The sequence below is a fragment of the Eubalaena glacialis genome, chromosome 16 (assembly GCF_028564815.1).
Source record: "Eubalaena glacialis isolate mEubGla1 chromosome 16, mEubGla1.1.hap2.+ XY, whole genome shotgun sequence".
NCBI classification, from domain to species: Eukaryota; Metazoa; Chordata; class Mammalia; order Artiodactyla; family Balaenidae; genus Eubalaena; species Eubalaena glacialis.
The window spans coordinates 65,380,104-65,397,794 of record NC_083731.1 but is presented as its reverse complement, the minus strand read 5'-3'; the positions used below and the strand labels follow the sequence as shown (position 1 = coordinate 65,397,794).

Below are 17,691 nucleotides of genomic sequence, written 5' to 3'. Positions count from 1 at the left end.
TTTATTTTATAATAAAAACCATACTTAAAATTTTCTCTAATATTTGCTCACTATTCTTCATGTAAATAATAATCCTACATTTACAAATTATGTTTGAAGAACTTGTACTTACCATTTTCAGTATATTAAGGAATTAGAGAATTAAAATAAATTAAAGAATTTTTTAATCTGCTATTTCCCAATCCTATTTGTTGTTCGATGGGTAACATAATGTATATCCCTACATTATGTTAACAATAAAAGGTATCTCAGCAAATTCTTCTTTCTCAGTAAAAGTCTTGATTAAATGTTTTTGAAATCTGTCCAGATTATAATTATCTATGACATAGCAAAAGGCATAACCTGAATTTGCTTTTTATTCTTCATTCTATGGGCCATTAACTAATATTGGTTTATTTTTCTTCCAGAGCATTAATGCTCTTATACAAGCAGTGGACAAATGAACAGAAAATAAGGTTACTTATAAGACACAAAGTAATAAAGAATCTTGCCTGTCAAAGACAGAAGCATGATGGCAAGGAAAATGTAATATTTTCAAGCATTTATGGTATCACACTCTGTTCATGTAGTAGAAAGGCATAAAGAAAAAAGAATCAGGGAGATTTCTCTGGTGGCACAGTGGTTAAGAATCCGCCTGCCAATGCAGGGGACACGGGTTCGATCTCTGGTCCGGGAAGATCCCACATGCTGCGGAGCAACTAAGCCCGTGTGCCACAACTACTGAGCCTGCACTCTAGAACCCGCAAGCCACAACTACTGAAGCTCACACACCTAGAGTCCATGCTTCACAGCAAGAGAAGCCACCGCAATGAGAAGCCTGCACACCACAACTCAGAGTAGCCCCCGCATGCAGCAACAAAGACCCAACGCAGCCATAAATAAATAAATAAATAAATAAATAAGAATCAGGAAACTTTGGCATAAGTGACAGTTTGAAAAACTCCGTGGCAACAAAGGTTGAAAAGACTTCCCAGTGTATAAAAATGTAGGAAATTCAGTAGCAAGGAGGGCCATTGTACCCTTGAACACAGTGTCTGTTGCCATGGTGTTTGTGACATAGACGTTGAGGACCGCAGGGCTGCTGTGAACTTTACACAGTGGCCCTGAGGGATTTTCTGCAGCCTGTCTCCAAACGTACCTTCTCTTCATAAAGCATTATGAACTAACATTAACGAAAAATTCTAGCTGTACCAATTCTAGGAATGGTGGCTTGATTAAATTTGCTTTTGTTGCATATATTATTATTGCGTATTATTATTGCATTTTATGTTGCACTTCACCTTTGAAACAGTAGTCTTCAGTGCCTCTTGAGTATTTAGGTGCTTCTCTACCATCTTGTTCTATACCCTGTGGTCCCCTTGCCACACCGTGTTGTAATTGATTTTTAAAACATGTTTTCCACACTACTAAGATAAAGCCTTGTTGTTGTTGTCTTAATTTTAATTTTATGTCTCTAGCAAATAGCACAGTGCCTGGCACATAGTGACTGTTGAATAAATATGTGTTGAGTGAATTCATGAAAGAAGGAAAAAGATTTTGAATGTTCATAATTAGGAGTATTATTTTATTATATCTGTCATGAAGGAATTATAGATCAGTGCACTAACAGCTCCAACCCTCAGAGATCCAGATGTGACTTCACCTAAACATTTCACACAGGACAGAGAATTACTGGTAGCGCTGTCCTCAGAGAAGCCAAGTCCAGCCCAAATAGAATGCAGTACTGCATCTTTAATACCTTGTGGGCTCATCAAGGAATTTTCATCTAACATCTAAAAGAAATAAGCTTGAAGGTGGTAATAAAACATCATAGCACTACATAAAAAGCTTAAAAGCTCTACAAAAAGGCTTAAGATGTTCCAAAATGTAATAACTTTTATTTAAAACAACGTATGTAGCCAGCAGCATAGAGATAAAAAAGAGAAGGGGAAAAAAACCCCAGAACTCAGTCAAGCCACCTTACACTTGCAGTAGTAAGGAGGAGAAATTGGAAGAAAGAGAGATTAATAGCCTCTTAAGCCTAATGAGCTTTAGATTTGAAAAACTTTTAAAAAATATCTACCATGTTTCAAGCCTTTCTTAATACAGCAATTAAAATACACACACACACACAGCTCCAGGGCTCAAGTTGCCAGATTCTGTCAAGGGGAAAAAGCAAGCAAGTGCACGTGGTTACTATAGAGCAAGATGGAAGTACGCACAGGTTACTGTGGTAGCATTGAGGTGATGGTCCCAGATTGGAATGATCCTGGAAAATGAGTTCACTAGGCAAAGTTGAGAGAGAGTCTCAGGCAGAGACACTAGCATTTGCAGAGACGTGGCTATGTGAGAGTGTAGCTTATTCAGGGAGCTACATCTAATTAATTGTCATGGCCAGAACTGAGATTCAAATGGAAGAGTGACAAGAGATGAGGCTGATGAGTTAAAAGGTCAGATTGTCTGGGCCTTGCTAATTAAGGAATTTGGAAGCTATTCAGAAGTGAGGAAGCCGTTGAAAACTTTGAAGCACATTTCTACTTTTGTTAACTTTGCATTCATTCTTTAATGTTGTCTATGAGTTGGAACAAAGGCAGAGAGGGACTAGTTAAGAGGCTGTTTCGATAGTCCAGGTGAACCTTAGGAAGGATCTGAATGAAGGTAGTGATAGTGGGGACAGAGTGGAGGGGACACATTGCAGGGCTATGTAGGAGGTAGGTAGAGTCAATGGAACTTTGTGTTGGATGAAAGTCAGAGAGGCTTCCTCACGGAGCACATAGTCTGCTGGAAAAGTAAGCAGAAGAGTGAAGAGAAAAAGATTCTACATTGCACCCGTGATTGGAACACACAGTAGGAGAGTGATGGGGGATGAGACTGAGACTCCATCAAAAAAAATAAGGAGTGACCCTTGTTCCGAAGGTATTAGGAGTCATTTAAGGAATTTGAGGGGGAAAAAAAGTGACATGATTGTGAACAGAGAAGTGGCTGTCAGTACTGTGGAGAGCACATCGACTCAAGGAGAGACTGAAGTCAGAGACGCCACATTAGCTGATAAAAATCTAGGCCAGACATGATAAAAACCTAGATGAAAGCTGTGGGGATGGAATAGAATGGATAGATACAGTGGACTTTTAGGTGGCTGAATAGCTTAGACTTGGTGTTTAATTGGCTTTTGATAAGGGCCAAATGAGATGGACAAGAACATGATGATGATAGGGTCGGGTTGTAGAAGATGATGCTGTTAATTGGGATAAGAAGTACAGGATAAAGAATGAAGCTGAGGAGAATGCGGGGCTGGAGTCAAGAAGAAAAGTCTTGCTGTTGAAGATCAGTGTAAAGTTGGTGGTTGAAGCCATGGAATGGATGAGAGGATTTAGGGAGAGCAGGGTCAGAAGTAACTCGTTGAGTGCTGATATGTGGGTCCCCAGCTCTGCACGTAGCCCTCCCTCGCCCGGTGGGTGCCCATGTACAAGTAGGCAGAACCTGCTCTGCTCTATACTGTGACCCCCCAGGAAATCATGTAACAAGGTAGTGAAAGAGAACAAAAGAAGGAAGAAAATCAATATTTAAGGAACTGCTACCTAAAGAAGATACAAAAGACCATAGAGAGAAATTGTTAGAGAGGTAAGAGGGAATCAGGAGAGAGAGACAACTGGGAGACAAGACTTTTAAGAAATTGCCTATGGTACCAAGTGGGACAAGAGGTTAAGGAAAGAATTATATAGGCCGTGACCTTAGCCTTAGCTAATGTTTGTTGACTTGAATAATTTAGTTAGGTGCAATGAGGGCATGAAGTAGAAGGACATGAGAAAAAGTTAAGAAGACTACAAGTATGGTGTAGATTATTTTTCAGTGTTTACATTGCTTTTTTACCTGCTCTCTAGGTGCTCATTCCAACTTTCCTATCTGTTCTTCATGCATATTAGCCCAGGTATTTCTGGAAGAACTTAATGTTGTCTGGAAACTGGCACTGATTTTTCATCTTACTTAGAAGGGAGAGGTCTACAGACCACGTTATCACTAGAACCCAGATTAAAAGAATGTTCTAGGGACTTCCCTGGTGGCGCAATGGTTAAGAATCTGCCTGCCAATCAGGGGACACGGGTTCGATCCCTGGTCCGGGAAGATCCCACGTGTCGTGGAGCAACTAAGCCTGTGCGTCACAGCTGCTGAGGCCTGTGCACCTGGAGCCCGTGCTCCATGGCAAGAGAAGCCACCGCGATGAGAAGCCCGTGCACGGCAACGAAGAGTAGGCCCCGCTCGCCGCAACTAGAGAAAGCCCGCACGCAGCGACGAAGACCCAACGCAGCCAAAAATAAATAAATAAATAAACAAACAAACAAACAAATAAATAAATTTATATTAAAAAAAAAAGAATGTTCCAGGGCTCCCCTTTAACTAGGATAACCGTGTACCCTCCCTCATTTGCTTAAGATAGTCCCTGTTTACATTTGTTGTTCCAGCATATTAATAACATCTCTTTTTATTCTAAAAAGTATTCCAGAATGAACAAAATAGCTCACCCTACTTCAAACCTTGTTAAAACTCCAGTTCCACGGTTTATCTGCAAGCAGTTTTAAAAAATTAAAATTACCAAGATAAACATTAAGGAATACTCATCTGTTCTTGAAGGAGGGAAAAAACTTTCTCAGTTTTTCTAAGAAAGAAACTCTGAGGGGAAGGATTGCTTAATGTGGCAAGAAAAAGGAAAATATTCTAGATGTCAAAAAATTCATAAACCAAGTTAAAAAAAGAAAAGTGAGTGGCAAACTAGAAAAATATCTGCAGCATATATGAGATAGAAAAGGTCAATTTGCCTTTTTTACAAATAGAGAACTACAGTAAGTACTTATGAGACCGTGATTGTTTTGATACAGAAAACGAAGAGAAAGTAATAGGGACATTAACTGTTCTGGGATATAGTTCTCCCTTCAGCTCCCGGATGAGCCTTTGTGACCTACTTATGATTGTCCTACTTTTCAAGATACAAAGGAGCAATGTAATTTCCTCTGTGCCTATTGTGAACAGCTTTCATCTTGTTCTTTGATTATATTGTGTCATGATTTGAATTTAAAAATATGAAAGTGAATAATATATTTTTAATTCTAAAGCTATATATACTTTGAAGGTAATGGTTAAGAAGAAGTCAATGTAAAATATTCCATGGAAATCTCCAATTATTTTAGAAAGCCTTTGTATATTTGCATTAGTAAGTGTTCATTTAAATATTATATTAAATTATAAGCCAACACTGCATAGTACAATAGCTGAAAAATATTTGAGTTGAATCATAAAAACTCTTTGAAATACGTATCGGTCAGTGGTTGAGTCTTGCTAAGGGGGACCATTTCCGGTTTTCAATATCAGTGACCAAGTTGGTTATATAACTTATTTATAACCACAGCATTACTTTTAATTTTTTTAAATAATCAAATTGAGTATTGTCTATTATAATAGATGTTTTACTTTCCATGAAGATATCTTTATAGTTAACTTTCTTATTTCACCTTGATTATGCAAAACGCAATTAACCTCTAGTCGTTTTTCCTCTAGCACATGATAGTGATGGAAGATATGCTCAAAGACTTTCTTCTTGGAGAACACCTATTATTGGTTGGGAACCAGGTGAGTTATGGCTGGAACTCAGGTACTAATGAATAAATGATAGTAGCAGTTTAAAAGCAGTAAGTTTCTTTTCCTTGTTGGAGTACGTTTTTAGAAATGATTTTTTTCCCAACTAAATGACTAGTTGAATTAAACAACAAGGGTCTTCTACCTTCTAAACTTTAGAATTACCTTATACATATCTGCTCTTCTTTCCCACGTCTGTCACCCTAGCCCAGCTCGTCATCACCTGTCACCTGGATTACAGCCATGGTTTCCTAATATAGCTTCACCCCAACCTTACTTCCACTGTGATCTACTCTCCACTCTGCAGCCAGATTGATACTTGTAAAAATAAAATCTAAGTCTCTCTTTTTTTGCTTAAATTTGCTCCCCATCGCCGTTAGGTGTAGTCTTCAGTATGGCTTGTGGTGTCCTGCAGGAGACAGCCCCTGCCCACCTTTCCAGTCCTAAGGCTTGGCTCCCTCCTTGCTTGCATTTGGTGTTAGCTTGAGCCACTCTGAGCTTCTTTCAGTTCTTATCTCCCCTCTGGTCCTCGGTGCATTCTGTTCTCTCTGCCTGGAGCACTCCCAGTCCCCTTCCCACACCCCTTTTCTCTAACTCTGGGACATGTTCCCTTGTCCCTAGCTTTTAGGTTTCCCCTGCTTCTACATAACTTCCTTCCATCTCCCCATCATCACACTCATCATATGTCACTGTATTTACGTGTAGAATGACTATCTTCCCAAATTATCTATATGCCCCTCAAGGGCAGGGACCATGGTTCTCTTGCTCATCTCTGTGTCCTCAGTTCCTGGCACAGTGCTTGCTGCTACATAGTAGATATTGAATGTGTTTATGGAGGGAATGGATGGACATTTTATATCTAGAGGCTTCTGATAATTTTCCTCAATGAAATTAACAGACGTAATGAACAGCACCTTTGGTTTTTTAAATTAGTTTGAAATTAAGGATAACAAGCTTTCAGAAGAAGTTTGGTCTTTTTGTTTTTTAACTTATAAAAACAATACATATTCTTTATTTAGTCCCTCAAACTTACAAAAAAAAATTTTTTTTTTAAAATAAAAAAGGGCCAATTGGGTGATTTACTGGTTGAGTTCACAGGCTTGGATGTTAGCTGGCTAGAGGTCCAATTGCAACTCTTTCACAGATATCTGTGACTTTGGGCAAATTGTTAATCTTACTAAGGCTCAGTCTCCTGATATCTAACCTAGGAATGCAAATCATGTGCACGCTATTGGGCTAATGTATGGGTCACATGAAATAATGCATGGAAAGCACTTCACACAGTCCCTGGCCCATGATAGGTGCTCAGTTAGAATTAAATCTGTGGGTCACTCTGTTGTTAAAAAGGACTTTAATACTCTGTTTTATTTTTTTCTGAACAAGAATTAAAGGGTGAGCAATAAAGTATTCATGGTCTTTTTTCACTATTTAAAAAGTCCTGATGAGTCTATGTACCAGAGTGGGAGGCTGAAGATCAGTTAACAGTCCAGTATTCAGTACTTGATATTGAAGCCCAGGAGGTCAAATTCTCATCTGACTCTGAAAACTGATGACTCTCATCTCACTTCGCAAAGTGATGGGTTCATAGCCCAGAGTACCTCACAAACTTTTTATAAGTCGTTAAACCCTGCTATACTCAGTGTATCTTTTTCAGGACTTCTGTTGTTATTTGAATTGCCTTAGACACAGTCTGCTGGCATCTCAACAGCTGCAGACCAGAGAGTAGACCAAGAGAGTAGGCAAAGAAAGTAGACCAAGAATACACAGAGCTGGGGCTTGAGGAATAATTTTTGCTGAGGAACAGGCTTTCAAAAGGAAGGTCCCTAGGGGTCAAGTTATGATGTTCAAGCAGCTTTGAAATATCCTAGATGATACTGATGTCCTTGGGGTTTAGTGGGTGGGATACAGAAGGAGTTTCCTGGTAAAGGCAGGGTTTACATTTGAGGTAGATAATAGAGTCAGGGTTTCACAAGAGTTGTCTAGGTTGAAAGGTTAAAGTTAGAGCCTAGCCAGTAACCAGAGAGACAGGGAGAACATTCTAACCCCTGGGGGCTGGGGAGAGCTATACAGGATGAGGGCTGAGGTGGAGCAGAGGATTGCTTCTTCTTTATGATAAATTAAAAAGAGGCTATGAAAGCGCTTTGAAAGTATTCTAGAGTGCTATACAAGTGTCGATGTGAAATCCAGTATGCTACCTCTAGTCTATTTCGAGTCCCAAAGAAGAGAACAAGACACTAGGGCAAAGGGCTAGGCATTGGGTGGAGCGAAGAGCAGCTCCCTCTCTACACATACATGGGTGGACCCCAGCATCCGGTGAGGGTGGGAGATCCCACTGGTTTTCAGGCTTGCGTAGAGTTGCCTAAGGAACCTCTGGGTAGAGCCTGCAAAAGATGCTCAGGAGGAGCAAGGCAGGAGGCAGGGATTTCACACAAACGTCGTCTGTCAATCAGTGCTGTCACAAACCCTACCTGTCGTCAGCAGATCAGTGTCTTGCCTTCTTTTACTCCTAGTCTGTCACCCTCCACTTTGGAGAAAAAGAAAAATTGAAAAATGGAGATTGTATTCATTATAAATTTGCTACACTTAGCTGGCTTTTTTCATGGCAGAAAGTTTTTTTATCCTTTCATTATAAACCTCTAAGACATTGATGGTCTTAGATTTTATAGGTAAATTCTGCTACCTGTGTCCATGAAATTATCTAGTGAAAAAGTCTAAGTCTTTTAGGCTATCAGTTGATGTCTTCCATTGTCTCATCCCACTCCACTTGCAGCCTTGTGTCTCATTTCTCCCCTGAAATTCATGTCCTCAGATAAACACTCTGTTTTCCAGATACCTTCTTATCAGTGTTATATTTTAGCCTTTGATTGTCACCAGCGTGCTCTCTTCTTTCTCCCATCTTTGCCTATTGAAATCCTTCCAATCTCAGAGGGCAGTGTGGTGTCATGGAAAAGCAGAAAGCTGGGATCCCAGAGATCTATCTTCCTGTGCATATTTTTCAACTCTGTATGTGATATTGGATAGATTGCTATTCCTCCTTAAAGGGCTTTGTCTTTTTTCTTTTCTTTCTGTTTCTTATCTATAAATGAGAGGATTGGAATGGGTGATTTCTAATGTCCCTCTGGTTATAATATTCCATAATATGCTTCTTTAATAAAGTCTTCCTGAACACTTCAGCCTGAAGGTTTGGCCTCATTCTCTGAACTGTTAAAGCACGTCATTTATAGATTTCTTTTGCCTTCTGTCAGACTTACGCGTCCACCTGCCACCTCTCTACTGAAAAGAGAGAGCCCCTTGATAAGTCTTAGTTATTTTTGCAACCTCCCTGATGCCTTGCGTACAATAGACATTCAACAAATATATTTTAGAGGACTGCCTAGAATAAATTTCTAATGAGTAGCCAAAATGATTTAGAAGTAATATGAATTTAAAATTTAGGCTTACTTGGTTTATTTTCAGGAGATTCTAAGACAAATTGACTAAATTTCTTATTCAGTAAATTTGCAACTGTTTGGTGAAGGAAACAGTGAATAAGACAGAATCTAGGGAGTAAGAGAAAATACTTAAGTGGCCCAAGCAGCTGGGTATGATTATATTACTGATGGGATCTGATCAGAGACTGGCAGCATTATCACTAGGACAGAATAATGAAACACTAATTATTTAATTTTTCTAATAATAATTAAGTGCTAATTAGTATTTAGCTAATTAAATGAGATATAACTTGGCACATACTTAATTTACCAAGTCAGCGAGTGAAAACTGGATTTAAAGTTGCTGGTTAAAATCTAAATAGAACTTTTTGAGTGCTTTAGCCAACTTCAGTTCCTTTCAAACTTGTTTTCAAAAACTAACATCTGTTTTAAGATATGAACAAGATTCTGTGGTTAGACTTTTATTTTTTCCCAGCTTTATTGAGGTAGAATTGACCCAAAAAATTGTATTTAAAGTGTACAACATGATGATTTGATATAACCATACATTCTGAAAGGATTCCCCCCATCGAGTTAATTAATATATCCATCACCTCACATATTTACCTTTTTTGTGTGAGAACATTTAAGTTTTACTGTCTTAACAAATTTCAATTATACAATACAGTGTTATCAACTGTAGGCACCATGTTATACTAATATATAATATATATTATGTTATAATATATATTACTAATATATATAATGTTATATATTATATAACTAATATATATATATAACTAATATATCCTCAGACCATACTCACCTTATAAGTGAAAGTTTGTACCCTTTTACTAACCTCTCCCTATTTCCTCCACTGCTCAGACCCTGGCAATCACTTTTCTACTTTGTCTCTATGAGTTCAACCTTTTTTTTTTCTTTTTAAGATTCCACATATAAATGATACCATGCAGTATTTGTCTTTCTCTATCTGGCTTATTTCACTTAGCATAAGGGTCATTACGGTTAGACCCTTGATTGCTTCCGTTTGGTGTGCATGAGGGAGAAGGAGCCACCTGTAGTATTTGCTAGCAAATGCAGAGCAAGTACCCCACAGAGACGTGTTTTTCTAAGGACTGGTATGCAGTTATGTGTTCTCTTTCCCCGTGCTTTCCTCAGAGTGCTTTCCTGCTCATCTAGGAGATATCTTTTTCAGGAGTGTGTACTTTTGCAGTCATAGTAACTCAGGTCCTTCGTCGATACCTTTGAAAACACCCTACTTTATCAGTGGTATTTCAGTACCTTAATATCTTACACACCTTCTCATCTTCACCCTTTATCCGTCTTGTGAACCAAAACAATGAAAAAAGAAAAAGACCAGGAAGTGAAGCTACAGCTGGTAAGTTAAGGTCTACTGATGCTCAGCTGTCACGGGGTAGTGTCACTGGTGTTTTCACTCAAATGAAAAGTGACAACCATCTGGGAAAACACCTATTTCAATTACCTGATTTAGTTTGAAACTAAGTAAACCATTTGTAGCAATTGATCAGGCTCCTTTTTTACTCTTTCTCTTTCTAAAACATTACATGATGACTACTCAAAAAAAACCCCAAAAACAAAGGAACAAGTCAGTTAGAATTGAAGCTTTGGGGATTAAATATTGGCAGAGAAGCCAGCAGTGGGTTGTTATAATTATACAATAAAGTGTAATGAATGCTGTTAATACAAACTGTCTATAGATTGATACAGTTTACCCAGCCTTCTGTTTGCAAACTAAAAACTGGCTGAAGTTCATGAAAGAAACTTTTCAATAGTCGAAGTTTTCAATTTAGAGATGTTTTGAAAGATTGCTGTTACCAGTAGCAACTTTTATAATGAGGAAATTAAAGGGAATAAGTGTTGATTTTGAGGTATCTCAAGGTTTATCATCTTTATTGAGCCAAATCCCATCTTTTCTTTCCATGTAATACTATCTTTTCTAAGAATCTATGACGTTAGACAAGGTTTCATAACAGTTGGGAAGCTAAAAACAAGTCTATAAAATCACTTACCATAGCAAAATAAAGTAGGCCACATCTTCTTTTGATGAAATAAAATTGATTTTTTTAAATCTTTTCAGTTTTCTTTGTGGGATTTTATGGCACAGCACATCGACCCTCCAGTAAATGAAGCAGAATTGCTGCCTGTCAGCCAAAAGGGATAGGGTGCCCTGAAATTACGCGTTTGATGCTCCCTTAGTATACAATGCTTCATATTGTGGAACCACTTTAGTATGCTGCTACATGCATTATTTTCTACTTACTGTAATTATAACATTACATGTACCTTTCATGCAATTAGAAGTTTCATGCTGGCTTTTTAAAAAAATCATAGCATGACTTTCTATTTATTTCAGCTTTACTGACAGGGAAAAAAGAGAAATGGCTATTTACTTTCAAGCCAGTAATGCTTTTTCTGTCACAACTCTACTCAAGAATAAGCTTTCTTCCTCCTCATATCTTATTTTCTTTTGATTTGCAGAGCTATATTCTATTTGATATACAAAATATTTGTTGTGAATATTTTGGGTTATAGATTCAGCTTATAGGTGCATAATGTTTTGTTGTTTAAAAACTCCTTAAGAATAAACTTCTGTTTCTGAATAAGAATACTTAAGTTTTGAGAGGCAGTTGCATTTTATCAGATACTTGAAGGAAGAAATATTTTAGTAATGTGGCGTTCTAAAATGCTCAGGTACCCCCCTTACGTAAGAATTATTTTTAAAATATACAGTATTTGTTTTAAGAAATGAAACTTTAATCATCTGCATATAATGTTTCCTGATTTCTGATGTTAGACAAATTGCAAAGCAAGTCATCAAAATTTAATTTATATTTAATGAGGCATAACTAATAATTCACAATTACTTCTACATGAATATAGTCCAATAATTTGCCAGATTTGTCAACCTTTTTTTTTTTTTTTTTTTTTCCATTTTAAGCGAGTCCTTTGTATCATTTTACCAGATAATAGCACTCTGGTGAAATTTTTATACTTAAGCTCTCCTTGTATTCCACAGTCTATATTTTTTACCTTTACCAAAATTCTTATATATTTTGTCTTCCTTAAAAAATAAAAAGTCAGCTCTGGCTGATTTTCATAGGGGAGGCCTTCTCTGTCTGACTTTCATGTGCTTTATGTTTCCAGAGTACTGATTCTTTAGGTACTCTTCCCAATTCCATGGCACTTTCTGACCTATCAGCAGTGAGATAAATCTTAGAAAGCAACTCTTAATTTTATGAATATTTTCCTGCTAAAAGTTGAAAGTGGCTTCCCCTTGCCTATCAGATAAAATCTCTTTCATAGGGAAACACTCAAAACAACCTATGACCTGGCTCCAAACTTCTTGTATAGTTCTAGTTCTTCCAGATCAGAGTTTCTTACCCTCCCTAAGTACACTGTGCCCTTTTGTTCTCCCAGCCATTTTTCATATTGTTTGTTTCATATGGTGCTTCTTCCCCTCATCTTTGCCTATGAAAATCCTACAGTTTTCAAGAGCTCGGATTTTTTTCCTCTATGAAGCCTGTCTTAGACACCCCCAAATAGAAATAATCTTGTTTTCCTCTGAACGTTTATAGTATTTTATCACTATCTAATTCATCTTTCTTTTAAGGTTGTTGTGATTTTTTAATTTCATCTATAATTGAATTACAAATTTCTTATGAGCAAGGATTTAAAATGGTAATAATTGTTATGTTTTACAATTTCCAATATACTTTTAAGAATCATTTCATTTAGTTCTACAGCAACGCTTTGGGATAAATATTTTTATTTTCCATACTTTACAAATAAGCAGACTGAAACTCAAAAGGTTAAAATATTTGCTCAAGATCACATAGCTAGTTAATGATTGAGTTAGGACTCAGATCTCCAAATCTCTTGCATTTTTTTCACCATACCACACTAACTCTTATACTAGTAATACAACAACAACAATAATAGTGTATAATAACTCACTTATGTTGAGTGCTTATAATTAGGCCAGGAACTATGCTTTACATACAAAGTACAGGGCATTTTAAAATTTTCTATTATGAAATTTTTTAATATATTCTATAAAAAGTAGGGTATATAATGAACTCCTTTGTACCCATAACTTAGTTTCAACAATTATCAGCATTTTGTTCATCTTGTTTTATCTGTATTGAACATATTATCTATATGTTATCTTTTAATACATAATGCGTTTTTCTTACAGTAGCTCAGTTTTTATCTCTAATATAATCACAATCCCATTATTACACCTAACAAATTAATAATAACCCCTTAATATACTCTGATACCCTATTTTCAGTTTTCCTGAATTATCTCCAAAATGTCATTTTACAGTTGGTTTGTTTCAGTCAGAATCCCAACAAAGCATGATCATTGCATGTAGTTGATGTACCTCCTGAGTCCCTTTTAAAGTTGAAAGATACATTCTCCTGTTCTCTTTATCCTTAGAGGTATTGACCCACTTTCATGAATATAAACATTTTATCAGAATTATACCAATATCAATGAACTTCCAATGAGGAAGTATTTTTTAAAGTAAATTTCATTAAGCCAATTTAACTTCTTGATTAATTTACATAATGAAATTAAACCATATTCATTTCTTCCAGGCTAGAAATTTCTTTTTTTTTTAATATAAATTTATTTATTTTATTTTTGGCTGCATTGGGTCTTCGTTGCTGCCCGCGGGCTTTTCTCTAGTTGCGGTGAGCAGGGGCTACTCTTTGTTGCGGTGCGCGGGCTTCTCATTGCGGTGGCTTCTCTTGTTGCAGAGCACGGGCTCTAGGCGCGGGCTTCAGTAGTTGTGGCACAAGGGCTCAGTAGTTGTGGCTCGTGGGCCCTAGAGCGCAGTCTCAGTAGTTGTGGCGCACGGGCTTAGTTGCTCCGCGGCATGTGGGATCTTCCCGGACCAGGGCTTGAACCCGTGTCCCCTGAATTGGCAGGCGGATTCTTAACCACTGCACCACCAGGGAAGCCCTAGAAATTTCTTTCTGAATTTCTTCCCAGGCTTTTTTTCCTGAATTTTCATAGCATTTAATTTTGAAATCTTTTATACACTATGAAAATCAGTAAACATACATTTAATACTAAGGAGGACTCTATACACACTGTTATTACATAATTCTATATAATCCTTTGTATCTCATACCATCTATTAATTATAGGCTTATAATTAATGGACTTAGTTTTCTCCTGGTATAGGCTTAGCAAATGTTTGTTGAATTATTTAGTATTGAGATGCTGTGAATATTTTATTGCCAAAATTAAAGAATGTGTGAATTTTGTTAATTAATCATTTGAACTGAGCCCTGGCAGATTGCTAATGTGTCAGATCAGAAATATACCATGTTGCTATGCCAGAATAATTATCTAATATCTGTAGAGGGGCTGAACAGTTTGTCCAGAAATTTTCCCGCCTGTGTCCCCAGCTGGTAGTGGCAGCAGGGAAATTGATAACTAAATGTGCCCTGTTTCTAGTAGCTACAGCGGCCTAGGAGTCCCAAGGCTATGAAATATTTGGTTTCATCAAATATAATGACACTCATCTTTATTTTATATTACATTATTTTGTATCCTTTCTCAAACCTCTTGCTATGAAGTTGCCTGAATTGCAATATGGAAATTCTTTGCCATGCTGCACATTCTCTCTAACATTCAGTTTATCTGTCCAGTGTTTCTTAGTGAATATCTTTCTTGCCTTTGTTCTGAATTTGTATATTACTTTTGTAGACACATTGATTTTTTTTTCCCCACAGTATTTGTTATGGCTGCTTTGGTTGTACCTAATGACCAAAATACCAAAGAATATACCTTTGCCATTTATAGCAACACATTATTTCAAAGGGAAATTGCAGGGATGTGGATTTTATTATTCCTGCTTGAAAAGGAGGTTATGACTTTGCCAGGGAACTTTATAAGTGTGTTTAAAGCCATGCAAACTGGTAGTGCAATTGAAAAGCATGTTGTTTTGTCTGACTTCCGAGTACCGTTTTTTGACTCTGTTACAGGGAACCCGTTTATGGAAATGTTTGGGATTGTGTACTATTTAGTTTTAATTTTTTTCTGATTACGTAACTAATGCACGTTCACTGAGAGAATTTGCAAAAGTTACTGCAGAAGAAAAGTTCCAGCTTGACTTCCTCACCTTCTCCCTCTTGAACCTTGGATACCATACAGGGAGTTCCTGGACACATGTTTTAGGCTATTTTATAATCTTGGAGTAACTGATCTTTGACTCCACGACATTAGGCTATAAACTCTCATGTAAAGCAATTCAGGGAGGCTACCTCCTGACATTCTGTTTTGCCATATAGTGAAACAGAAAACAGCCCAATCTTTTAAGTCAGAGTGGATTTGCCTTCAAAATCCCGTTGTGTGCAGGGTCTTAATTGCTTAGAACTTAAGTTTGCTTTTCTCTAAAACAGGAGCATTACCTCCTACTGACATGGCTGGCACGAGGATTTGAGTGGTGAAGCACTGAAAGGGTGTGTACGCGTATAGCAGCGGGCTCCATAAATGTCAGTTTCCTCCTCTTTGTTGGCACAAAGGGAGCAGGATGTTCCTGAAAGAGGTTTCCACCTCCTTTAGCAAGAGCAAATCATACGACTGCCCTTTCCTTTTCGTCCCTTCTTTCCTCAAATTTTACTAGTTATTACCTGCAGGTGACATGTGCGTGCCAGTGAGAGGGACATGGAAGAGGACCGATCCCGGCCTCCAGGAGTGTGTCTTTCTGCCGAGGCATCTGACACGTTACTAAGGGACAGTGTGGTGAGGCCTGTGAAAGATAGTGGTTTAGGGACGCAAAGAGGAAACCACGCTGGTGCTCCGAGTTGAAGGAGAGAAAGCATTGGGAGAGTCAGGCAAAGCTTCAGAGAAGCTGGGACATTTCATCAGAACCCTAAGGAGTGAGTGGAAGGTGGCAGAGAGATGGGGAAAGGCAGCCTAAATGAGTCAGAAAAAACAACCTCAGCAAAGAAGCAGCAGCACAGAGGTTCTGGAGACGGCTGGCTGCTGTTTGGGTGAGACTTGCAGAGGGCCAGCATGGCACGCTTGCAAGTTCATCTGCTGTGAGGGATCCTTCAACATTTCCATCCGAGGACAATTACTCGTAGCCCAGATGCCACCCCTAGACCCATTTTCTCTTGTCTGCTCTCGGCTCCTCTTTAGCCCTTTTCTCCCACTCTGCTCCTTGCCCCCCTTGACAAGATATGGATAGACTTTCCCAGTCCTGTATCTTCTAGCCCAGAAAGGCAAGCTCTTTTTCTTTACAGGGTTTTACTTCTGATCTCTCTGAGGAAACAGGGTAACTGAAATAATGAGCCTGAGAACGTTGAAAGAGTCCCAGAATCTTTCAGAGTTCTTGAAGTCATGTCTCTGATCCTTGGTCTCACAGAAGCTGGAAGCAGGTTTACCTCCTGTCCCCGTGTCTGTGGGGCTTAATATAGCCCCTCTTCCTCCTAACCCTGTCAAGGGCCGTCTGACTCCTACCTCTGTGAAGGTCCTTCTTTCTAATACGTTGTCACAAAGAACACAATGGGATGGAACGGTAATGATGACAGTAAGGGTCATCCTTATGAGACAATTTGTAGTTTTTAGAATCTCTCATTCTACAGGTTGCTTCTCCCTTTTTAAATTTTCACTCACTAAATATTTTCCTCAGTAAGAGTCAATTATGATGTAAAAACTATTTATTTTGTGCTTTTTTAAATTAAAGGATACAAATTGTATATACAGAATAATGACTAGTAAGTAAAGATAAATATGCACAGGAACAAAATGAAAATGGTAACAGAGTTCTTTTGGTAGTTGCACATTGGGTAGTGTTTTGTTTTCGAAATTTCCGATTAAGAAAGATGAACATGTGTAGCTTTTATAATGGAAAAATAAGATGCTATTTATGTATTTATTCAGCTAAAAGTAATCCTGAGGGTTTTCTGTTCTAGGTGAAAATGATGACTGGAAAGAGCAAATGGCTGTAACTGTTTCTTTTTGCTCAGGATATTTACAGAAATTCCTTCCTAGGTCATGCTTTTAGCATTTCCTTGAAGGAATCATCAGAGCTTTTCAAATGAAGCCAGAAATGACCTGATGAGATCTCTGTTTCAGAAAAATAACTAAACAAATTGTGGACTGGCCAGTTGTAAGTCCGGAGGCGGGAGACCAAAGAGGACCCTTTCTAGGAGTCAGAGCACGATGACGATGGGCTGCCCTGGAGTAGTGACAGCGAATTAGAGAGGAAGGAGCAGATATGGGAAGCAGGCACTGCAAAGTGAACATGTTCAAAGTTAAACTGCCTTTTTTTAAACTAGACTTTCCTCTCCCACCCAGCAAATGCACTTCCCCTCCCCTATTTCATGTGCCGTAAGTAGCGTCACCTTCCACCCTGTGGCCCAAGACAGAAAGGTTGATTTCTCTGGCTGCTCATCCCCACGTCCAGTCCATCACCAAGTCCTGTTAGTTCTTTCCCTTAAATATCTCTTAAATACATTCATTTTTCTCTGCTCCTTACTTTAAGCCACCTTCATCTCCTGCCTGAGCTTTCTAAGGAGGTTCCAAACGGCTTTCCTTTGCTTTCAGTCTTGCTCTCTGCCAGATCGTTTCACCAGAGTGATTTTCCAAAAATGAAAATCTGATCCTATTA

General features: G+C 38.1%; 1 protein-coding gene across 7 annotated transcripts in view; it reads left to right on the top strand.

Moving 5' to 3' along the window:
- The window catches only part of VWA8 (von Willebrand factor A domain containing 8), a 364,541-nt gene that overhangs the window by 151,220 nt on the left and 195,630 nt on the right, over positions 1 to 17,691 (top strand). For all 7 annotated transcript variants that reach the window (XM_061170620.1, XM_061170619.1, XM_061170622.1 and 4 more), the window contains one exon: positions 5,530 to 5,601. In XM_061170620.1, coding sequence (XP_061026603.1) covers positions 5,530 to 5,601 — 72 coding nt within the window. The remainder of the gene's footprint in view (positions 1 to 5,529; positions 5,602 to 17,691) is intronic.